This window comes from Macrotis lagotis, chromosome X (genome assembly GCF_037893015.1).
Source record: "Macrotis lagotis isolate mMagLag1 chromosome X, bilby.v1.9.chrom.fasta, whole genome shotgun sequence".
NCBI classification, from domain to species: Eukaryota; Metazoa; Chordata; class Mammalia; order Peramelemorphia; family Peramelidae; genus Macrotis; species Macrotis lagotis.
The window spans coordinates 220,624,336-220,648,929 of NC_133666.1; the positions used below are offsets into that span (position 1 = coordinate 220,624,336).

Below are 24,594 nucleotides of genomic sequence, written 5' to 3' on the forward strand. Positions count from 1 at the left end.
TTGTATATGTACTAAAATATGTGTGTGTGTGTGTGTGTGTGTGTGTGTATTCAGTCTTGCTGCAGTGTATAAAAGGAGAACAAAATTATATGGGAAAAAGGTGTTATGATGGAAAACACAAGCACCTTCATGTTATAGTGACTCTGTACCCTCTAGTTTGGTGGTCATGGTAGTGATTGTGGTGGTGGTGGTGGTGGTGGTGGTGGTGGTAGTAGTAGCAGTAGATTAGTTGTTATTGTTTTAAGAGTTGTCGTTGAAGTAATGGAGTGGTGTGAAGAGTGGTGTTGGTAGTAGTGGTAGTTGTGGTAATAGTGGTAGTGGTAGTCAGAGTAGTGGTAATGCTAGTAGTAATAGCGGTATAGTTTTGCTGTGGTATTGCTCATGTTGGTAGAATTAGTAGTATTTCTGGTAGGGTAGTACTAGTGGAAATAGTGATTATGATGGCAATAATAACAATAGTAGTAGTAGTGGTACTAGTAGTGGTAGTCGTAGGAGTAACAACAGTAATAGTTTTTGTTGTTTAATCATTTCAGCCACATCTGATTCTTCCTGACCCCATTTGGGGTTTTCTTGGCAGTGCTACTGAAGTTGTTCGCTATTTACTTCTTCAGCTCATTTTATGGAAGAGGCAGCTGAGACAAACAGAGTAAACTGACTTGCCCAGGGACACATAGCTAGTGAGGCTCTCAGGCCAAATTTGGTCTTCCTGACCCCAGGTCAAAAGCTGTATCCACTTACATGTGCCACTTAAATGCTAATAATAATAATAATAATAATGATAATAATAATAATAATAATAATAATAATAATAATTTGCATTTATATAGCTATAGATTTTTTTTGTTTGTTTTTGCAAGGCAATGGGGCTAAGTTTCTTGCACAGGGTCACACAGCTAGGTAATTTTTAAATGTCTGAGGTCAAATTTGAACTCGTGTCCTCCTGATTCCAGGGCCAGTGCTCTATACACTGTACCATCTAGCTGCTTAGAACTATAGGTTATGGAATACACTGCACATACATTTTACCTTGGAATCTTCACATTATTAACCTGTGAGATAGATGCTATTTTCATCTTACTTGAGACAGAGAAGTTAAATGAATTGTCCAGAATCACAGGACAAGTAAGATTCTGAAGAAAGATTTGTATTCTTGTTTTCTAGTCTCCAAGCACAGTGCACTAGCTACTCTTTCCTCCTGCCCCAAAGGACTGAGATAGTGGAAAGAGCATTGGACCAGAAGTCATGCCCCCCCCCCCCATAGCTCATTTTGAAATGAGCTAGAATTATCATTTTTTCTAACTCAGCAATCTTATATTATCTGATATGCATTTATAAAATAATAATACTCTTCAGTACTACTACTGTTCTCTAGCTCAAAGTCCACTATTCTGAGGAAATTAGATAATTTGTTAAGGGCCCTTTCAGTTGCAAAGTTTTGAGATTCTGGTCCATGACCAAGGATCAGATGCTCCCACAGCAGAACCCTCCTTCACTTCTACCAGTGACAAGCCTACATTTTTAACATGCCTCACTGCGTTAGAATTCTGAATAAGAAGTTAAATCATGGGGGCTTTCAAGTTTGTTGCAGGGTACACTCATCTCTATTCTGCCTCAAGAAAGGGTTAGAGTGTTCAGAGGGAATTAGATTTGAAAAAAGTATTGTGTAGCTTTAACCTTTTAGTCTTACTTTTGTCCACCTTTTGTTCATTTGTTAGTTAGACTTCAAACTAGTGCTTTCTAAATTTATGAGATAGAATTTTGGACTAGTCTATGCATATGAAGTGTTCTATTTGTTTTAAGTGAAATTACCTGTTCAGCCTATTTGAAAGCCTCACCGAGAGAAGAAAAGCCAAGACTGAATTTAGATTGAAAAGTGTAAAGTGCCTATGTACATAGCTATCTACTATCATCGTCTGCATTTTCCTGCTGGGCAATTTGGAGTCTTGAATTTTCTCCTATTAGTGTATATAATGTTTACATGATGCATCATCATGGCAGCTGGAGTTGCCTTGGGTACATACGTTTCAACTTTGGAAAAACAGAAATGTCATTCTTAATCTGAGAAGTACAGTATAGGGATGGATTTGTACAAAGTAATCTTTAGGGAAAATGATAAAAGATCTCTAAGTTGAGTTTTATGTGATAAGCACACTAAAATATTAATATATGAACATACAAATAGGTATATGAAGAAACTCCTTTTATAAACGATAACTATCTTTAATTAGATAAAAGGTGTACTTTTCAAAATTGTATTTCATGATTCTAAAATGAACTTGGTTTTTCATTTTATCTGTACTAAAATTCAGTCTCATATGATCTAGTAGGGCCTTTCCTGTTGCTCAAATCTCTATCCTTTAAAAAAAATCGTTCTCTTCTCACACCCTACCATTTCATCAAATTATTATCTTATATTCTCCCTTTGCTATCTAAACTAGGAAAAAAGCTGCATCCAATCAATAATTCCCAATTGTTAAAAACTGACAGTCTTTTCTCTTTCATTATACTTCTAGGCCTCTCTGTAGTATCTGAAAGTATTGATTATACTTACATTCTGGATACTCCTTAGTTTCAAGTTTTTGTGATTCTCATTTCTCTTGGTTCCACTCCTACCTGTCAACCCTTTTCTCAGTCAACTTTGCTGTATCATCATATCCCCTACCTGTATCCCAGAGTTCCATTGTAGATCCTTCTCTATCTATATACTCCTTCTCTTGATGACATCTTCACCTTAAATAGGTTAGATTATCATCTCAGTGCAGATGACTCCAATATCTATTTGTTCAACAGAATTCCCCTCTGAAGAACAATTTTGTCACCTAACTTACCTCTTGGAAATTGTAAACTAGATGTCCTATGGGCATCTTAAATTTCACATATCTAAAGCAAACATGTCTTGCCCTCTGTATTCCACACTTCCCTATTTATTTTGAAATGCCCTCAACTCTGAAAATCACCAGGTTTAAGAATTTTATTGTTTTCTGATATTTTTCACTCCGAAGTACTCCATACCTTCATTCAGTGGTGAAGTATTATCATTTCTGCCTCTGCCATCTCTCTATGTTCACACGGCCACACCTTAATTTAAATGCAATAACCTCACCATTGATCTCCCTTCCCTCTAGTCTTTCCTCTAACTGCGAAGGTATTTTCCCTAAGTACAGGAGTGACCATTTCACTCCCCTAAACAGTGAACTCCATTGAGTTCCCCATAACCTTTAGGATCAAACATTTAACTCCTGTGTTTAAAAGCCCTTTTCATTCTGGTGCCAATCTTGTTACATAAATTCTAGCACAGCTAAACTGGGTTTCTTTGAGTTCCTCCTACACGACCCCTTTCCTCCATCTCTGAGCCTTTGCACCAGCTGCCTTCCATGACTGGAATGCATTCCCTTCTTGCCTACCTTTTATTCAAGGCTCATCTCAGATGCTCATCTAAAAATGAGGTCTTATGTGACTCCCCATTGCCTGTGCCTTGTCTCAAATTTATATTTGTAAAGTACTTAAGCATACCATCTGGCTCATAGTATGCCCTACTTAAATGCTAGCTATTATTGCTGTTATATTGTTATTACTACATATTTTTCTATGTTCATGTTTTTTCCTTCTTCTAGACTGTAATTATAAATTCCTCAAGTTTCTGAAATTGTTTCACTTTTGTCTTCATCTCCTCAGTATCTAATACCTATTAGGTATATAACAAATGATTGTTTATTGCCTGATTCACAGAATACTGATGATGTGGGAAAACCTGCCAATGAGGTTAAGCCTATCTTTTCCACATTGGTTAACTGAGTAAGTGAAGGATTACTAATAATTTTTTTCTGCTCTATCAGTGCAGTAATGATTTCAGGAGCCACATATTTGCATGTAAGTGTGCATATTTACAGAATTTGCATAACAAACAATTCCAGTTTAACATTATCAACTTATTATGTCCATTTTGATGTACAAAATTTTACCAGCTAAAAGTTTTAGAATCTTTCCAAAATCCAGACTCATTTTGGAACAATATATGCTTTGACTCCTCATAGATCATCCAACACAGACTAGTATGCTGTACCCTCGGGAAATTACATGCATCAGAAATACAAATTGGTATTAGTAGTTTTTGAAGCAGTCTTAGGGGTATTAAATCACATAAAGACTGGAAAAAGGAGGAGCTCTAAGAATATCTTAATAAATTAACAGATGTAATTATATTTTGCATAATTAAATATTTTAAAAAGCAGCATCTTTAGTATGTAAGTTTTAAAACTTGTAAAAAGTTTTTTAAGATCTGTAAAACTAAACTCTTAATTTGAGGAGCTCTAGAGGGAGCTATGCTAATATATTTCTACAAAACCATCTAGAGTTCTATTATCTATAGTGATGATTTATCTTTCTGCACTGATAATGGTCATCAGATTTATACATGTACAGCAGTTTCAGATTCTCATCTGAAGGTGTCAAAGCACTAGGAAATGAGAGCTCTTTGATTTTGTCCTTTTAGATTATTGTTTTCCTGTATAAGTGGTTCATATAACTCTCCCTGTGCACATGTGCAACACATGGAGGTGTTTAAAGAAAAGGAAATACTTTTTTTTCTTTTTAGAAGCCTGCAAAACATTTCTTACAAGAATGTTCTTATAATGTATCATATATTTTTCTTTTTTGTTGTTGGAAAGATTTAGTGCTTCTACCTAGTTGAAAGAGTGAGTTGATATCTTTTAAATTTAGATTTAGAGTAAAAGGAAAGAAATCCTCAGTTCTCTACTTTTATGTGTAATTATATTGATTTGTAAATTGTGAAGTATGATACAAAAATCTGAGTTATCTTTGCAAAAACATTAAAGTTTCTGAGAGGACATTCTCATTACTTAAAACACAAATAGAAAGTTTTTGAGAAGCAGAGTGATTGGTCTTAAAACTGTTGTGTTTGAATTTTTCAGGAATATTCAAAACTTTAGTAAGGGATTATATATATATAAACACCATGAGCATTGTATTTTTTCATAAGTTTAATTCAGGCCTTTCAACAAAATTATAACCATATATATGCGGAATGAATTTTTATAAAGAAATTTATTCTGTATAATTTATATTCATCATTCTAGTATAAGCTGCTGACAAACTGGATGTTTTGAGATTTTAATGGAAATATGGTCACATCAATGTGAGTAATTCTTCCAACAATACATTTCACAACCTATCCATTCCTTTTTATCCTGTGAGACTCTTTTGTATGACTTCTAATCATCCCTTCACAGGAGGGTCTACTCAATTGAGGGCCTTTATGTAAGTTTCAGATTTACAAAGTACTTTACGTGTACATGTATTACCTCATTTGATGAACAAGGGAGAATCCCAAAAAAGTATGTGAAGACCCTAGAAGCTCCTGTTTCTGGATAATATGTTAACTTTATGAAACCCTGAAATATAGCAAAGCAATTAATAAGAGATTCAAAATCACTCAGAGTTTTAACCAAATCTCATATAAGGAAAAAAACAGAGTATCTGTCCATTTGTAGAGATATCTTGGAAAAATACTGCAGATGAGCAATTAATTGGACCCATAATTGAATAGGGAAAGGGTTAGTGGGATTACATGTGAGAAACTGCACAAAACTTTTAATTACTCCACTTCCAGTTAGTAAGCATTTAATAAGTGGCTGCTATTTGCAAGGCATTATGCTAAGCACTGAGTTGCAAAGAAAAGCAAAAAATAGTTCTGAATTTCAATCTAGTAGAAAGCAGAATGTGAAAATATTTATGTACAGGATAAAATGGCAATAATTAATAGAGAAAAGCATTAGCATTAAGAAGAATCAAAAAAGGTTTCTTGTAGAGAGTGGGATTTTAGTTGAGACTGAAGGAAGCCAGAGAAACCACTTCTCACCTGGCTCATTGCAGTTGTCTTCTAATTGGTCTCCTTAAGTCCTAACTTCCCTTTCCTGATTAATCCTACCTACACTTGTGTGAGAATCATTTCCTTAAGATTTATCTCTAACCATGTTGCACCCTACTCAGTAAATTAGTGACTCCCTTTTATTACTGTCTGGATAAAATATAAAATCTTTGGCTTTTCACATCCTTGTCTCTTTCTACCTTCCAGTCCAATATACTTTAATTCCCTCACACAGTCCATTATAACATATCATATAGTTTATTTGTGTGTTGTTTTCCCTGTGAGAAAATAGGTTCCTTAAAGTCAAAGACAATGTACCTTTATATCTTAGTGTTGCATACAGTGTCTGACACATGGCAATCTCTTGCTTGTTGTTTGATTAAGATTTTACAAACAAGTTTAATATTCTAAATCAATGTTGTGCTAGGCTGCCATAATTTTATGTTTGACAAGAAAACCATGTGTTTGCTAGCTAAACCAAGTTTTAGGTTCTTGGGATTCTTCCCTACCAAAGTTGCTATACATCATTTAAACTTTTCTAGGAAGTAGAAATCCTCTATGTTAATGCCTACTCTTTTATCTATTTCCCATTTTCAGCATCCACAGTTAGTTTAAATATATTGTATTAGTACTGTTTTAATTATGTATTTTATTTTCTTCTCATTTTCCTTCTGTTTCAGTATTATTTTTGATTTATACACAAGTCAATGGTCAGACTGATTTGGAAGTAATTCTCACATCAGAAACCTATTTACAAATTTCCTCCCAATCTTGCTTCCCTCCCCCTATCTCCCACAGAAGGCAGACTGATAGTTTACATCGTTTCCATGATATAAATTGATCAAAATTTAATGTGTTGAGAGAGAAATCATATCCTTAAGGAAAAAATAAAATATAAGAGATAGCAAAATTATGTAGTAAGATACTTTTTTAAGAAAAAAATTAAAGGTAATAGTCTTTGGACTTTGTTTAAACTCTACAATTCTTTCTTTGGGTACAGATTGCATTCTCCATTGCAGATAGCCTAAAATTGTCCCTGATTGTTTCATTGACGGAATGAGCCAATCCATGAAGGTTGATCATCACTCCCATGTTGCTCTTAGGGTATACAATGCTGTTCTGGTTCTGCTCATCTTGTTTAGCATCAGTTCATACAAATCCTTCCAGGTTTCTTTGAATTCCCATCCCTCTTGGTTTCTAATAGAACAAAAGTGTTCCATAACATACAATTTATTCAGCCATTCCCCAATTGATGAACATTTACTCAATTTCCAATTCTTTGCCACCACAAACAGGGCTGCTATGAAATATTTTTGTACAAGTGATAGTTTTACTCTTTTTCATGATCTCTTCAAGGTATAGATCTAGAAGTGCTATTGTATTACTGGATCAAAGGGTATGCACATTTTTATTGCCCTTTGGGCATAATCCCAAATTGCTCTCCAGAAGAAACCTGATATTTCTAATTTATTAGAAAGAATTTCATTTTTTGTATAATATTAATTTAGTACTTAAGGTATCAACTATCTTCTATCTCTCTTGAAGAAAGTATTCATAATCTATGTATGAATGGAAATGCAGAATGTTCCCAAATTCTCAGTGCTATATTAAGCTATTAAATTTTGAAAGAAAATTATTAAAGCTATTAAAGCTTAAAATAGCACTGAGACTTTTGGGATATTGTGTCTGTCTGTGTGTAATGAATAGGATACAACCTGAATATCCTCACCTAGGTATGCAACCTCAAAATCACCATTGACTCTTCACTTTCCTTTTTCAAGTTTTGTGATTTTACTGCTGCAAAGTCTCTCGTGTATCTTATTCTCCATTCACAAAGTTATCAGCCTAGTTTAATATCTCACCACTCCTCACCTCTTTGTCTGATCCAGCAGTCTCCTAATTGGTCTCTGCTTCCAATCTTTTTCTAGTCCATCAGATTAAGTCCAACTATGTCATTCCTCTTTCCAAGAATGTTGTTGGGACCTATTGCTTCTAGGATGAAATGCTTACTTGAGCTCATCACTTGAAGTCCTCACAGTCTGGCCACAACCAGCTGTTTTAGTCTTTGTCCACATCAATGCACTGCCTTCACACCCTACATTTCAGTCAAACTCATGTATTTACTGTTCTTTACCTTTGGTGTTCCACCTCCTCCCTTTTTACCTTAATACAGAAGTTTCACATTCCTAGAATGTTCTCGTTCTCTCTCTCTCTCTCTCTCTCTCTCTCATCACTTCTACCCTTAGAATCCTTAATGTCCTTCAATTCAGATGCCACCTCCTTTGAGAAACCTTCTGCTCTATCTCCCTTCTCAGATTATATTGCATTTAATTATCTATTTCTGGCATTGGATTCCCTAAAAAATATATGTTCCTTAAAAAGTCAAGGACTTTTTGCCTTATTTTTGCATGCCTGGGATCTAACACAGTTCAATGTTTAGTACATAATAGTTGTTTAATAAATACTGTGAACGAATTCTTTTCCCACAATTACATTGTATTTACCAATTTACTTGTACCCACTTCCTCACTCTAACCCCCAAGGGAATGGATTTGGGAGCAGGGGGTAAATATATCAGCTTCTTAAAGTCAGGGATAATGTTTTTGATCTTTTTTTATCTGGCAGGATGTCTAAACATAAAGAAGCTCTTAATAAAATGTTGAATAAAGAAAGACAAAATGAATGAGGCAGTCTTTAAGCCTTTTGCATCATTCATTCCTTAATTTTTGAGCCATATTTTTGACCCTTCTTCCCTCAGTCTACCTTTACACTGAAGTTACAGTATATTTAATTTAATTTGGAATAAAATCAATGTTCAGACTAAGTTGAAAAGACTATCAGTATAGTGTATAGAATTAATAAGAGAAAACAAAAATCAAGATTAAAAAATATCCAGTGATTAACTGAAGGGATCAGTGTTTGGGAATTTTTTCCCCCTCATATAAGAAACACGGTCTTCCTTAGGTTTTCTGTCTGAATTAAGAATTTAATGTCAAAATCTTTAATAAATTTAGTTCAGAAAGAAAAGAAGCTATTATATGGTCAAAGTATTCTGTATGTTATTTATCTAATTGTTGAATATTTGTTTTTTTAATGATATTAATGAATTTCATCACCACTGCATGAAATCAAAGAATTCTAATTATTGCCTATTACCTTACAAAATGTCTTGTGTATGTAGAAAATCTTAAAAAAGTATTTTGAATTGAATGAAGTTTTTTTGATTATGTCAGGTTTATTTCCTATCCCATTTTGAAGTATCAGAATTTCATGAGACTGCTTTTCTTTTCTGGTCATTTTCTATTGCCTTTTCAATTCCTGTACTTTTTTTTCCAGAACAAACGAACAATAATTTTAAAAATTATCCAGGAAGAGCACATTTTTGTATAACCTATGTCATGATTCTTAGATAAAATATGAAATGTTTATTACCTATTTTTATGATGACATTGAATTTTGATAAGTTATCTCTAGAGTATCACAAAATTTAATCCATTAAGTATCCTATTGTTATAAATGTTAATACATCAGTGAACTGTGATTTCTTCTGCATGTGAGTTCACAGTGTGAGGCCCCTCTTTCAGTTCAGATCTCACTCCATATAGTTTGAAAAGATGTTCCCTAAGACTTAGAGATTAAATTACTTGCTTGTGGGCACATAGATGTTTCACCAGAATTTGAACCCACCTCTTTCTGACTTCAAATCTAACACTCCATCTGCTACAGTGCATTGCCTCTCTGTTGTCCTAGAATGCATTTTTATAAAAAATATAACTTATTTCTTTGAAAAATAGTAGTTTAAAAACTTGATTTTACTGAACAATATTTAAAGCAGACAAAATTCCTTAGTTAATTCAGAAGCAGAATGTTTAGAAATATCTGTCATTTACTTCTAGATTTCTTAAAGTTTACTTCTTTTTTCTTTTTTTACAATCTCATTCTTTTTTAAAATATGTATTTATTGTTATTCAAACTGTTTTCAATATTAATTTTTTGTAATATTTTGAAAACTACATTTTTCTCCCTCCCTACTTTCCCTTCTCCTCCCCTTGACAGTGACCTGATAAAGGTTATACATCTATAACTATGTTAAGTATATTTCCATATTAGTCATTTTTTGAAAGAAGAATCAAAACAAAAGGGAATAAAAAAACTTATGAGAGAGCCAAAAAAAAAATCAAAGAAAAAAATGAAGTTTCAATTTGAAAATAGTAAACTTTGGTCTACAATCAGATTCCATACTTCTTTCTCTGGATGTGGATGTTATTTTCCATCACAAGTGCTTTAGAATTGTCTTTGATTATTATAGTGCTGAGGAGTACTAAGTCCACCACAATTGATCTTCACACAATATTGCTGTTATTGTGTACATTGTTCTCCTAATTCTGTTAAAAAATATGGAATGCTTCATGAATTTGCACATCATCCTGGTGCAGGGACCAAGCTAATCTTTGTATTGTTCCAATTTTAGTACATGTGCTGCTGAAACAAGCACCTAAAGTTATTTTCTTGATTAACTTTGCTTTTTCTCATTCCATTCTCTAAACTGACTCCATCCTAAGGCATGTTTCCTACCCTTATCCTAATTTCTATCTTTGCTTTCTGGTTCCATGCAATTTTTGTCATCCCAAGGTGCTGCCCCTTGCTCACAGCCCTCCATCCTTCAGCATGATTCATAGGTATGCATTGGAAGAGACAAGTGGTCATAGAAAGTATGGCTGAGAGGTACTATTCACCATAGCAAATGAAACAGATAACTTTGAACAGAATGGATAGCCATGTGTTGTCCAAAAGTCTCTATTAGTACATAAAAATCTAGGCTGGGGTTAGGAGTGAATAAAAAACTAAAAAGCTGAACTATTTATTATATTTCTTCTAATTCCTGGCAACCAAGTATGTTATATTCTATATTAAAGGATTTTCTGCATGTACACAGTACCTGTTAAATCATCTATTCAAAAATCTGGCCAGGTAGATCCAAAATAACTATAGTTATACCAAATTTAATGTAGCATCAGAGACAAAGTGGTAGACTAGAGTTTTTTTCATCAATGTTGGTGCCCAGAATGAGATAGTTCTTTCAAGTTTGCAGAATTATATAGTATTCAGTTTCTATACTATCACTCTAATCAGGCAACTTTCATATTAGACAACTGTAACTTACAGATGGTTTTATTTTCTGATTTTGTTAAATTTGGTGGAACTCCTCCCTCTCTCCTAACCTTTATTTTAAAGACCTCTGCTATCACATGTTATATGACGTATAATATAGATACATATATAATTACTAACAAAGGCTATCAAGTCTCACTTTCAAAAACTGTAAAATATGTTTAGAGCAGCACAAACACTTGTTATTATCCTGTAACAGTGTTGATTACTTTAGTGCAATTGGTTAGAAAATAAAAATTATATAAAATAAGAAAGAACTTTATAGCTCGATTTAGGTTCTATATTGCCAAAATGTTTTATTACATAGCACTGAATCCATTTTTCTCTTTCTGAATATCAATCTGAGTATCAAATTCAGTAAATTTTTAAATAAAGAATAAGTGCAAATTTAATAATTACCATGAAGTATTAAATCACAATGCTAGTCTATGCCTTTAAAAATATTAGTGTTGCAGGTAAAATTTTTTACAGTTATAGTAGTGTTGATAACCAACAATGATTTAAAATTTTTAACATTATAAAAGCATAAAACATAAGAGACTGAAATTTCAGATATAGAAATACTGCTGAGGCAGCATTAACTGTGAATTGAATTAACATTAAGTAGTGTTAAATGAAAGAAGATGTGCAAATGTAGACTTTATAGTAAATCAAAAGGGAGATATTTTTATTCAGAATGTGAACAAACATTTTAGTATCTAAAGTATGGTTTGCTGTAATCTATCAGAAAGTGAAAGACATTCAGGATTCTTCCATTTTTTTAAGTGCAGTATTGCATTTTTCTAGAAATAGTTTATAGAAATTGTTAACAAGTGATGGCCAGATTTATTCAGGATAATTGTTCATTTCCATTGCTATGGGAAAAATTTGGAAAGTAAAAGATATTTGATGCAAAATAATAGTGAAGACATAACAATGAAATTCAAGCTGCTATTTATTGTATTTTACTATACTTTTTCATTAAGTATTCTCTCAATCACTATTTCAAATTAAGGTCAGTAGTGTTAGTAGATTAAACCCTTTTGTCCATTCCTTTTATTCCAAACTATTATTTTTCTACCTTCTTTATCTTTCCTACCACTGATGAATTCTTTAAACCAATCCACTATTTATTTTCAGAAATCATTTATTTTTCATAGAAATAACATTCTTTAGAAAGAAGTTAAAGTGTAATAGTTTATCGACATAAAGTAATATATTAGAAACTAAAATGATATTGATAGACTCTGAAGAAAAAGACATTTGTGTGTATCAGAGTCTGCAAGGAATTACAAGATCATAGTGTGAAAGCAGGGTAGTTAAATTGGATATAAAACGAAAGAACTCTGACAAGTCAAAAAAAAAAAAGATTGCTTTCTTTTCTGATGTACAATCCATTGAAAATTAGTGGATGTTAGTCCTTAAGTAGCTAACAGTGAACCCCAGGTACCATCTTCCCTGAAGTACAAAAATAAGAAGTCTAAGAAACTTGTAAAAGATATCCTCAGGGATTCCTTCCTTTTTTTCACTATGATCCCTTTAATCCTTGAATTGTCAAACCACATGGAAAATAATAGGGTTTCATCATTCCAAGACTTAAATAATATTGTGTTTAAAAGAAAATTTTAGGTCTATCCATATTTCTAGATAAGGGTAGAATGTTTTCAGTTGTGTTAAAAAAAAAGTCCAAACAAGAAATAAATGTGTGTTTCCTTTTTGATATAATATTATCATCTCTGACTAAGTAAGCTGCATTCAATTTAAAAAAAAATAAATTACAGCCAATATTTTATTTTCCTTTTTGGGAAACAGATGATTCAACGAGAAGCAGATGTAAAAAATAAGGTAACTGCTGTGGCGTTGACAGACTCTGTTCACAATGTGTGGCATCAAGAAGCTGGCAAAACTATTCGGGAATGGATGAGAGAGGTGAGACTAAATTTTCTTAAGTGCTGAGATGAATTGGGTAGGTGTGAGTCATTCCATCTTGAACCCCTGTCTCTCCTCCTACCCTCCCTGCAGCCTCCATTACTATGGACAGAACATTCAGACTCTTAGCAGAAATAGCAAAGCACAGATATGATTGAGATAATCGCAGAACATGTTATTTTGAAGGACAAAAAGGACTTATCAAAAACTCATTTGTTTTTCTTTCCTTATAAAATTATGTATCTATATAAAAAGAATAAGAACTATGGTTGAAGAAGGTCTCACTGTTAGATTTTTTTAACCCCTGATGTTTAATTTTGGCACCAGCTGTTAAGCATAGTGCCATTTAATTTCAAGGAAGAGGCTTAATGTAATCTCTATCTCATCCCTTTCTTACTGAAAAGGAGGTCAGTGTATGCCACTCCTAAATGGATTGTCTGCTTGCTGCCAGTAGGGGGAGAAGATGTAATAAGCAAGAATGGGTATAAGCCAGACCCCAGAGCTCAGAAGAACACAGGGACTGGCCATGGTCCAGCCTCTAGCTAAGAAAGCTTTTTTTCACTGTTTCTAAGAGTAAATGAACCTGAAAACGAGTTTGAACCCATTGAACATGCTCCTGTTTTCTTTTCTCAACTTTCATCCCATTATTTCCCTTTATTCTATTACAGGTATCCAACTGAAAAAATACCTTTTCCTTATTTGTTTTTGAATATCACACTTAATTGGTATGCCCTATTCACAACCTCAATTATTTTTTCCATTAAATCATTTGCATCTTTAATCACTTGATATTCCTGGATTTCCTCCAGTTTGCTTATATTCTGATAATAAGCAACCAATACTTGAATCGGCCAGCCCTCTGTCATGAGAAATGTATAGTAAAGGAATATGCCAGTTATGTTGTGTTGTGAGGACCAAAGAGATAACTTAAGAAGTCTCTGCCATATAATTCTGTAGTGTTAGCAAATTATTACAGTAACTATTAGTGTTATTATTATTGTACATCAGAAAACTCAGTTTTAGTCTTCAACAAATAAATTTGTGCTAGAATATTTTTCTATTTTTCCTCCTATACTGCAGACCTATTTAATTTTCTCCCTGTTATAATCAAGCATCTTTTCAGCATTATTGGGTTTTTTTTTTGTGTCTCTGCCATTGAGTAGTTCTATTCCTAACTGATTTTTCCCTAGTTTCTGGATTTTTTCAGAGGATCATCTTATTTTTTTGTGTTGGATATGTGTTATTTCTCTCATCTCATTATAGTTTTGGTAGTGAATATAATTTTGGTAGTGAAGTTAATGCGTCCCTTTCCCTACTAATGACAGATCTCATAGACCTAATAGGTTTTCATTCCCCACCATGGAACATGGATGGTCACTGTTTACCTTTTTCTTTTCTTGTGACTTCTTCCAAGCAACAAATTTTATATAAAAAGAAGCTTGAATAAACTTTTTTATTATTTGAGAGATAATTGTTTCCCATTCACATTTCAGAATGTAACTCCTTTATTCCTGAATATGAGTTACTGAAAGAGTTGATGAGTAAATTCGCCATATTTACTTAGGGCTCCCACCAGTATTGTCCTAAATATTACTGTGTATTTTTTCAATCTATAAAAAATATCACTTCTTATGTAGGTCCCCTCCTTTTTCCCTTTCACCCTTACTCCTACAGTTTGAAAGTGTTAAAGACATGGTTTGTTTTTTCCCCCCTCATTTTAGGGAATCTTTGCATCCTCAAAAGAATTTAAAATACAGGAGATGAAGTGGTTGTATTAGATCTTATTCTGCCACTGGCTCACTAATGATCATCTATAAATATCAAATGGTCACGTAGCTTGATTTGTTTGGAGTACCTTTGCATGTCATTGAGAAAGTACCGTGATATTCCCGGTCAGTACCATTAGCATTGCAAACAAGAGTTTCTGGGGAACTTCAGTAACTTAGTAACTCACATTTCTATGTGGTCATCATACAGCACATTTATTCATCTTTTTTTGGTAAAAGCACTTATTTAATCACTTTCTTTGTGTTAGGCAAAAAGGATATACAAAACAGAAGTGAAATTGTGCCTTATCCTCAGGGAGCTTATATTATGTTGAGGAAAAATAATAATGTATCTAGATAAGTGAATCCATGATATTTTAAAAAATCATTTGTGGGAATGAGGCCACTAAGCAACTGGTGGGGAGAAATAAGTAAAAACTTCATATAAAAGGCAGCACTTGACCCTTAAAGGATCATTGGGATTCTAAGGGATATGGGAATAACTCCAGGTATGAGAGACAACCTTAGCAAAGACCCAGAGAGAGATTGTTTTCTATGGGAAGAAGCAAGCAGGGCAGTGTGAGTGAAACTTAAAATGTGCAAGGAAATAACTTGTAGGGGGTGTCTGGGGGGGGGTGGGGGGGGTGGCACCTGGGTTGTGCAGTGGATAGAGCACCGGCCCTGGAATCAGGAGGACCTGAGTTCAAATCCGGCCTCAGACACAGAGTGATTGCCTAGCTGTGTGGCCTTGGGCAAGCCACTTAACCCCATTGCCTTGCAAACACTAAAAATAAAATAAAATAAAATAACATGCAATAGTGCCAGAATGGAAGGCTAGAGCCAGATAGTGAAGGATTTCAACTATGTAACAAAGAAGTTTATTTGTATTTTAGTGTACAGACAGGAGGAAGACCACTGGAAGGTAGGTGGAGAACTGAGAAATTCAAGGCAGAGAAACCAATTTGGCGCCTACTGGAATAACCTAGACAAGAGGTGATAAAAGTAAGATAAACTAAAGCAGTGACCCTTCTCTCCTAGTGTAAGGTGCTCTTGACAAATACTTCCCTATTTTGCATTTCACTTAATATTGATAATCATTAAACTTTAATTTTATTTTGGCATGTATTTAGAAATCCTGTATGATCTTAATAATTATATGGGAGACTACTTTTTTGGTGAGGTGAGAACCCTTAACATCTATTTTGACCTACCAAGTTTAATGCTTTTTTTTTGGTTATGAACAAATAATAATCACGGTTATTCTTTACACCTCTCAGCCAGTTGACACATAGGGTCTTATGAAGAGAATAATCTGTAAAAAGCTGGCTGTTAACTACTACAGAAACCATTATCATAGAAATGAGAGGGTGGACCTTTTGGGGTCAGTAGTTACTGTTGTTTGTTATACTTTTTTTAAGTAGTAGGGGAAAAGACAAGACCTGGACCTGTAAATTCATAGGGAACTTATAGTTAGGGGAAACTGCCTCTCCTAATGCAACTTGGCATCTTTTCTGCAATTACTGTCTTATAGAAAATTGCTTAGAGCTCTGAGAGATGCAGTAATTTGCCCAGGATCCCATAGCCAGTATGTGTCAAAAGTAGGACTTGAACCCAGGTCCTTCTGACGTTGAAGCTAGCTCTAGCCTCTATGCCTATTTTTTTGGTAGTCATATCATTTATCAGTTTTTCCACTCTCTTTACATTTTCTCCTTTTGATATATCTTAAAATTATTTTTGATATATCTTGTCTTTGAGTGACAATAATCACTGCTCTTCTGCTTCCTAAGGGAAATCTTTTTTGATCACCCCAGTTATGCTCTCCTCTGCTCCAATTATTTTGTATTTACTTTCTTGCATATATGTTATTATCTATTTAATATAAGTTTCTTGAGAGCAGGGACTGTTTTAATTTTGTCTTTGCATATACAGTACTGAGCAAAATACTTTGCATGATTGGCAATTAATAAGTTTGTTAAATTGAATTATATCCCCTAATAATACTCTTGTTCTTATGTAGCACTTTATCAATACAGGACTTCATATATGTATATTGATATCATTTGATTCTCACAACAATCTTACCAGGTTATATATTATATTATTATTATTATTATCTATTACATATTTTATATATATTATACATTTTACATATTACATATTATAATTCTCATCATTTTATGGATAAGGAAACTAAGGCTTGATGACATGATGACTTGACCTAAACCTACAGCCAATAAATGGTGGAGCCATGATTTGTTAATCATTTCCATTTCCCCTGATTCCAAGACTAGCATTTGTTCTACTCACTACCATTTCACTCTTTCTCCTCTGCCATGTGTGCCTTTCTTATACATGAGAATGAATGAACCCAGAATACAGCAAGTAGAAGGTACTTTCTTTCCTGGGGGCTGATGGGAATGGGATGAAATAGTAGAATTATCCTTTTTGGTTACTTGAGTAACACTTCTCTCTAAGCATTCATCTCAGGAATTAGTTCAATATGTGTGAGATTTTGCAAATATCCCTTAATTAAGATCTCTGTTCTTCATCTCAGAATAATTCATATATTGATTTCCATGAAAATAGCAGTCTATTTTTAGGTTCAACTATATTGTTTACAAATAAATGAATATTAATTATTCATATTTCCACCATGCATTAAGGCACATTCCAATTCCTCTTAATATTTGCTCCTTCCTTTTATTGACCTTTGTTTGGTTAAAATTGCATGGTACCATTTTTTTTTCAGTTCTTTCCCTTTCTTGAAAATGATTAAATACTTCCTGTTTGATTCCTTTTGGCATCTACCTTTTAAGAGTTTAAGCAGTTGTTATTATTGAAGTTAATGATGTTGAAATCTTGGGGGGAAGTTCTTATTTCTTCTCAATTGCTTCAAACTGAGCTGGAAGGCTGTTGATAAACCACCTTCTTGGGGAAAGGAAAGCTAGGAAGGAGAAGAGAACATTTGAACAACTGCAAAATCTCATTTGTTCTCCTGCTCTCCAGGACTGATTAGAATAAGTGAAAGAATTTTCTTCTCTGTTATAGAAGTGACCCCACGCAGTCCTCAGTGATAATCCTTTTTTGTGTCATGATTCTTAGCTTTGGACTCTGCAGATAGGAAGAGTGATTTAATCTGCCCCTTAAATATCAGTGAATGTCCAACATGCCCTTTAGGCAATCATTAGGCTTTTCTTTACATAGGGCATATTTATCTATTGTCCCTTTTTGCAAATATTTTGTAAATAATACACCAGCTGCTTCCTATTCCTCCACACTCATGGTCCAGATGAGGGAACACATGCCTATATTCTCCCTGTTTGCTGCTTCTGTATCAGGTGGTCTTTCCATTGGTTTTTGTCACTGCTTACGTTTTGATGGAGGACGTTCTGTGCACTGAATAAATAGCTGGCTCCACAAGCCTCTTCTTCCCACTGTTCAGCACACACAAAATAAAAATGTCCAAGTCCCTGATGTCTCAAGAACATGACCATAACTCTTGGCACCTCCATTTTCTGACTATAGTTCCTTGGGGTAGCATGCATTAAATTTATTTCTTGTTTTTTTCTATCCTTTTATCTTAATGACAGAATTTTCTTCTAAAGTGTTTTCATTATTTTTCCAAAAGAGATTTTAAAAAACAACACAAGTCAAACTTTTGGTAGCTTTTGATATAAAATTAGTTTTAAATAGCAAAAACAATTAAAGCACACATTTACAACTATTTACAGTTTAAAAAATGAATTCAGACGTAAAAGTATTCCTAAACATTTTTTAGTTACTCCCTCTCTGTTTCCTTTCTCTTTGTTTATTCATTTGTCTTTGTATTTGTATATGCATTTTTCTCCTCTGTGTATAGTTGTATCTGTGTTGTGCTGATTTTTCTTTATTCCCATCATTTATGTTCCTCACATTTTATCATTGTAATTCAATAGAACACATAAAGGTACCTTGGCACACTGCACCACATGCTATGCTAGGAGTTCTTAAGACTTGAGTTCAAATTCCAAATCTAACAGTTATTAATTCTGACCCTGAGCAAATCAGTTAAAATTTATGTGCTTTGGACATTTCATTTACTATAAAGAGTTAGGGATTTCTCATACAGGGAGTTCCCTGAACTGATGAACTCCTAAATCTTTTGAGTACATATACAATTTTATTCCATTGATATACAATATTCAGCATATCACCACCTGTTGGACAGCTATAAACCAAATATAACCAAATATACCTATCTCTGAGACTATATGTATTTGTACATTAGGTCCTTAATATATTTATGCATCAATAATTTATATTTTAATAAATGACTTTTTTCTTTAGGATAACTATCTTAGGAGCTAGTCCCAATAATAGAGTAATTGGGACAAAAGATATGACTATATTCTATATTTGTGACTCCTGTTCTATACTGTCAGCTTAGTCTCCCAACAGATTCTACCTATTTATGCTTTTACCAGCAATTGATAAATGAGTTATCTGTTTCTCCACAATCCTGGCAATATTGGGTTTTTTCAATTTCCTTTATTTTTGTCAATTTGATAGGTGTGAAATGCTATCTCACAGTTGTTTTAATTTGAATTTCCTCAATTAAGTTGAACAGTTTTTTGAGTGATTGTTTCCAATATGTATTTCTAGTATGTGTCTTTTTATATCCTTTAATCATGGGTGGTGAATGGTAGAGCACTAGGTTTAGTATCAGGAACACTCATCTTTATGAAGTCAAATCTAGCCTCTTAATAGCTATGTGAAACTGGGAAATTGCCAATCCCTGTTTGCCTCAGTTTTCTCATCTGTAAAATGAGCTGATGAAGGAAATGACAAATTACTTCATTAACTTTGCCAGGAACACTCCAATGGAGTCACACAGAATCATTCTATATATTTTAGAAACTTTTAAATTCACATTACCTATAAATATGGAGTCTTTAAATAAACCTTCTAACCTTCCATACTCACTTTCTTAAAGTTCATTTCTTAATACTGATTCCAGGATACACTGTATCCATTTCTTTGGGAATATCATTTAAGAATAGAACATGATTTTAATTCTGGTATGCTAACTTAACTATGAATGGAACTTCAAAATTTAACCTGATTGATTTTTAAGGTAATATGATGTTGATAGCCAGTTTCCAAACTTCTCTTCTCTCTCCCATGATGTTGAGTATTAATTAGATTTTTAAAGATTTCTTCAATTATATTTGTTTTTTAATTTTACTTATTTCTACAGAATCAATGGGGCAGAAGGAAGAGATTGTTGCTTTTTTTAAAATTTGAGATTTTTATTTATTATTCAAAAGAACAAATTGGGTTTCTTTTGTTACTTGGAATTGAATAAAAACCTTTACCCTAGTCTTTAAATTGCTTAAGTGGGATTGATGAGTTAAAGGGAAATTTGTAACACACACCAAAAGAACCCCATAAAACTGAATTTTTTGTGACTTTCTCTCCTTAAGTAGGGGGACTTCAGTTCTATGGTTTTATTTCCTCTAAGAATTTGTTTCTATTTTGAAAAATTGAGGAAATATTAAATGGGTTACTTCACTTACCATGATTTGTTCTTAATAGGCGAATATGGATTTCCTCTGCAATTAGTGAGATCCTTTTCTGTAAATAAACTTGTACAAAGACCACCAATTCTAGATTTAACCATAATAGTTTGATAGGCCAAAATTGATGGGAAATAAAGCATCACCTGGGACACAGTCTGATAGCTCTGACTTAATATATTAGTTAAAAATATATAAAGCCTGTTGCCCCCCCCAACAAGCTGAGAAATTTTCTCTGAGAAATCAAGAGTGTAAAACTTAATGCAAGATAAAATCTAAAATTTCAAATCCATATCATTTCAGTATCTACAGCTTGACGATAAATATTTCAGCTAAAGCAAATTTTAGTCAGAGCCTATCATAAAGAAAAAAATGATTAATGAAGTAAATTAGCATTCATTAGTTTTAGAAACCTATAAGTGTACATGAGAATTATTAAGTCTGAGATATCACCTGGGTAATATCTAACTTTCATCGGATTTAGGAGAACTTGTAGAATGAATAATAATTAAAATATATACCTAATCGCTCCCTGTCTGTCTGTAGTGCTAATTGCTGTCATTGAAAGACTGAATTGTTTAAAAAAAAAAAGGCATTCTTCATTGAAGCTATCTCTCCTGTATCATTGGGGGACTATTTTTAGCGCCTATAGAAGTCATGATTTTTGAATTTATTAGGAGCTGTGATGAATGATAAAACAAATCATCCATTTACATATCTTGACACTGCTTTGGAGAATACTTATTTCTTACAGGCAAGTGTCACATTGTATATAAAAGCTGGCTAATTGTGTGCTAATCTTCTGCATTATCTAGAATTCTCTGATGTGGGGCTCTATCAGTAGCAATATTAATTTTGCTTATTTCAAATGAATAAAATACTTTATGAAAACCCTACTTCTTTATATTTTCCACAATCCTACATTGTGTAACTTTGCATTCAGCTGTTAATTAAGATTAGAAGTGCATAATATAGAATGGTTTCTACTTTAAACCTTTAAGCTTTTGTGAAACATGAAAATACTAGGGGTTTTTTCCCTATCCATTTTAAATTTTAAAAGAGAGAAATAGCATTTAAGAACATTACTGGATGGTGTGTTTGTTTTCATGTTTTTTTCCACACAGTTCAATAGTTTCATTGATCTACTGTTTCTTACAAAAATCTGCCATGCTTTGTGAACTTCACTTTCTAATCTCATACAGCAACCCTTCCTTTATGTTATTCCTGCTCTCCCTGGTCCCAGAACAGTAGGGTTGCCTTGACAAATCTATTCAAAAGCCATTCCTCGGCCTTTATTGGTGGGGACTGGGGCCTTTGAAATTCTCTCCTCACTGCAACACAGCTGACATCTTCTTCCAGACAGAATGAATTAAGGAAATACAATAAGACACTTGATCTACCAGTCAAGGATCTTTCCACAGTGAGAACGGATTCCATGGTGCACAACTAGAGCAGCAAGCATCTAAAAATGCACAATACATGCTTGTTTACTAGAATAGCAATCAACCATTTTTCCAAACATGATTGATGGGATGATTTCTTAAAAATCTGTCTGGAAATTCATGGGTTTTTTCCTGAGAAACTTAAAAAAACAAAGCCATATGAAACTGATCATGCTTTAAAAAAAGACTACACTTTTAAATAAAGATTTATACTGTTTGGAAGGTAGAAATTTTCTTTTATTTCATTTATTTGAGCTATAAATCATCTCATTCTTTTATAGTTACATCTTTAAGAAGGCAAGTTTTGTGGTCTAAAACAAACATTTTCATGCTAGAGGGTGTTTCTTTTAAACTATTTAGATTTATGAATAGGGCTAAGTTAAACTTCTTAAGTTTAAGAATAAATTTAATTGTTTCTTAGAATCCACATTAAAATAATTGAACATAAATTTATTTGTTCCTGTTCACATGATAAATAATTTTGATTAAAAAGTGAAAGTCTAGCATTATTTTCATTATTATGTTTATTCCTTTGTTTATGACTTCATAGCCACCCCTTCACTAAGAGCAGACTGTATTGTCAGTCACTGATTGTGTGTCCCCTTAATATGAACACGGGGTGGCTGAGTTGTTTAGACTACTCTTTTGTATTCATGATAAACGATTGCCAACTGTTTGTAAAGAAAAATGTTTTAAACTATTTGGAAGATAAGAAAATACACTTTTCATAGTTACTTATTGAGAAAAATGATAATATTTGGACTCTAAAATTTTTTTCTTACTTTAAATTATTGGTTCATCAGAAAATTGTCTCTATTACCTTGCAGAACTGTTGTAATTGGGTGTCTAGTTCAGAACCATTAGATACATCTGTGGAGTCCATGTTGCCTGATTGCCCTCGTGTCTCTGCAGGTAGGTGTACTTAGGCATCTTCTATGAGTATGTGCATAGTTACTGACATATGTAGTATGTGAGTTGTTGCTTTCTGTTTTGGATTTTTAAAAATTATGTACTTTCTTTTAGTATTCAATTTCTCACTTTTCCATATTCATATATTTTATGGCTTTGTATTACACTGTCACAAATGGGCATTCTTGTAAATTTCCAGTTTTACCTTGTACAGTAGTTCTTCCTTTTTATCTTGGGCCAGATCAGGTTTTTTTATTTCTGATAGCTTAAACATTTTGAAAAATTAAGTATAATTTGGTTCATAGCAAAAGACTGAATTTTTTTAAAAAATAGTGTGTGATTTTAAGCAAAGAAATACTTGAATAAATGAATCATTTTAATGATATTCATTATAAATCTATGTTATCCATTAGTAAAATATGTAAAATTATAAATAGGAAATGTTAAGATAATAGGTTATGTGGTTTTTAGAATTGTGAAACACATTCGACATTGTGATTAATAAAAATAGTTCTTTATTCTGAATTACTGCATTAGTTATAGGAAATATAGAATTCAGTTAGTATCGAATTATTGAATAATTTTACATTATTCAGTAAGTGGATGGGCAACAATTTATAAATGAAAATAAGACAGAAAGAATCTCAAAATGTAGGAAGTTGGTGTTGAAGTTTATCTATATACAATATGCACATACATAAGCAATAAAAACATAAAGAATCCTTAGAGACATATCACAAAGGAGTTTATGTAATCTAGTGCTAAACAAATGGAAAAACAAGGAAAAATGACCAAGGCTTGGAGTAGTCAGAGAATAAAATTTGAGCAAGACCTTGAAGGATAAGTAAAAAGGAGAGGGGAAAGGATATTCTTGGCAGAGGATTCAGTGAGCAGAGGAGTAAAAGCACAAAAAAAAGTAGGTATGAAGAATTGGGGGTTGGGGGAGTGAGTAAACCAGTCTAACTGGATCAGAGGGGTCAGAATCACTGAGACAAAAAAAATCAAACATCCAAAGAGCAAAAAGCTAGGGAACCTCATAAGGGACCTCAAAGGTCATCTAACTCAACTGAAGAAACTCCAAAGATGAGATTTTGATCTGGAGATCCTTGGTCACCAACAACTCTAGTGGTCTTTCCACTACTCAACTGGGCTGAACTGTTGAGGGCAGGGCCTCTAATGCCAGGCTATGAAGAATGAACTTTCTGGTAATGATTATGAGCAGGAAGATTCCTGATAGGTAATGACAGTGTGTGATGCTTTTGTCATTGGGTGATCCCTCGTTTAAAATGTTAACCTATTTACTTAGGGTCACCATAATGCAATTGCAAAGCATCCACCGAGACAGATAGAGGCTGAGTTCAAATTTTGCCTCAGATACTAGCTGTTTTACCTGGGCAAGTCACTTTTGCCTCAGTTTCCTCATCTATAGAATGAACTAAAGAGACCATGCCAGTATCTTTGTCAAGAAAACCTCAAATGAGGTTCATGAAGAGTTAGATACAACTGAAACTGAATGAACAATACCACCACCACCAGATTGAGCCCGGGTATGACCTGGGTATGACCAGCTAGATAGGCTTATTCCCAATTTAGATAATTCAGAGAGATCATCATCGTAGACATAGAATTAGAAGAGACCATGGATGCCATCTGATCCAACTTCTTCAATTTATAAATCAGAAAGCTAAGGCCTCTGAAGAGGATTCAGATAACTTTCTCAAGATCACATGAATAATAAATGTCAAAGATAGGAGGCTCAATAAGAATCAGTTGTGATTTAAAAGCAAACTAAAAATTAAAGCTCTTTAATCAGAAAGTTCTTGTAGACAACTTCATTCCTGCCCTGGATCCTGGATCCCCTGTAGTATGTTAGACCTTAACTTTACCTCAACACTTCCCCTAACCTCATTTCAGCCCTTCTACCTAATAGTCTATCTCCTTTCTGTCTGTTTCCA

The 24,594-nt window shown here is 33.4% G+C and overlaps 1 protein-coding gene and 1 non-coding gene across 21 annotated transcripts in view; one reads left to right on the plus strand and one right to left on the minus strand.

Annotated features, from left to right (window-relative positions):
- ARB2A (ARB2 cotranscriptional regulator A) overlaps positions 1–24,594 on the plus strand; it is a 490,274-nt gene that overhangs the window by 327,344 nt on the left and 138,336 nt on the right. For all 20 annotated transcript variants that reach the window (XM_074201383.1, XM_074201397.1, XM_074201387.1 and 17 more), the window contains 2 exons: positions 12,851–12,967; positions 22,558–22,642. In XM_074201383.1, the coding sequence (XP_074057484.1) occupies positions 12,851–12,967; positions 22,558–22,642 (202 nt within the window). The remainder of the gene's footprint in view (positions 1–12,850; positions 12,968–22,557; positions 22,643–24,594) is intronic.
- LOC141503682 (U6 spliceosomal RNA) lies at positions 10,279–10,382 on the minus strand. Its single transcript, XR_012473015.1, has one exon. It is a non-coding gene; the product is annotated as a U6 spliceosomal RNA (small nuclear RNA).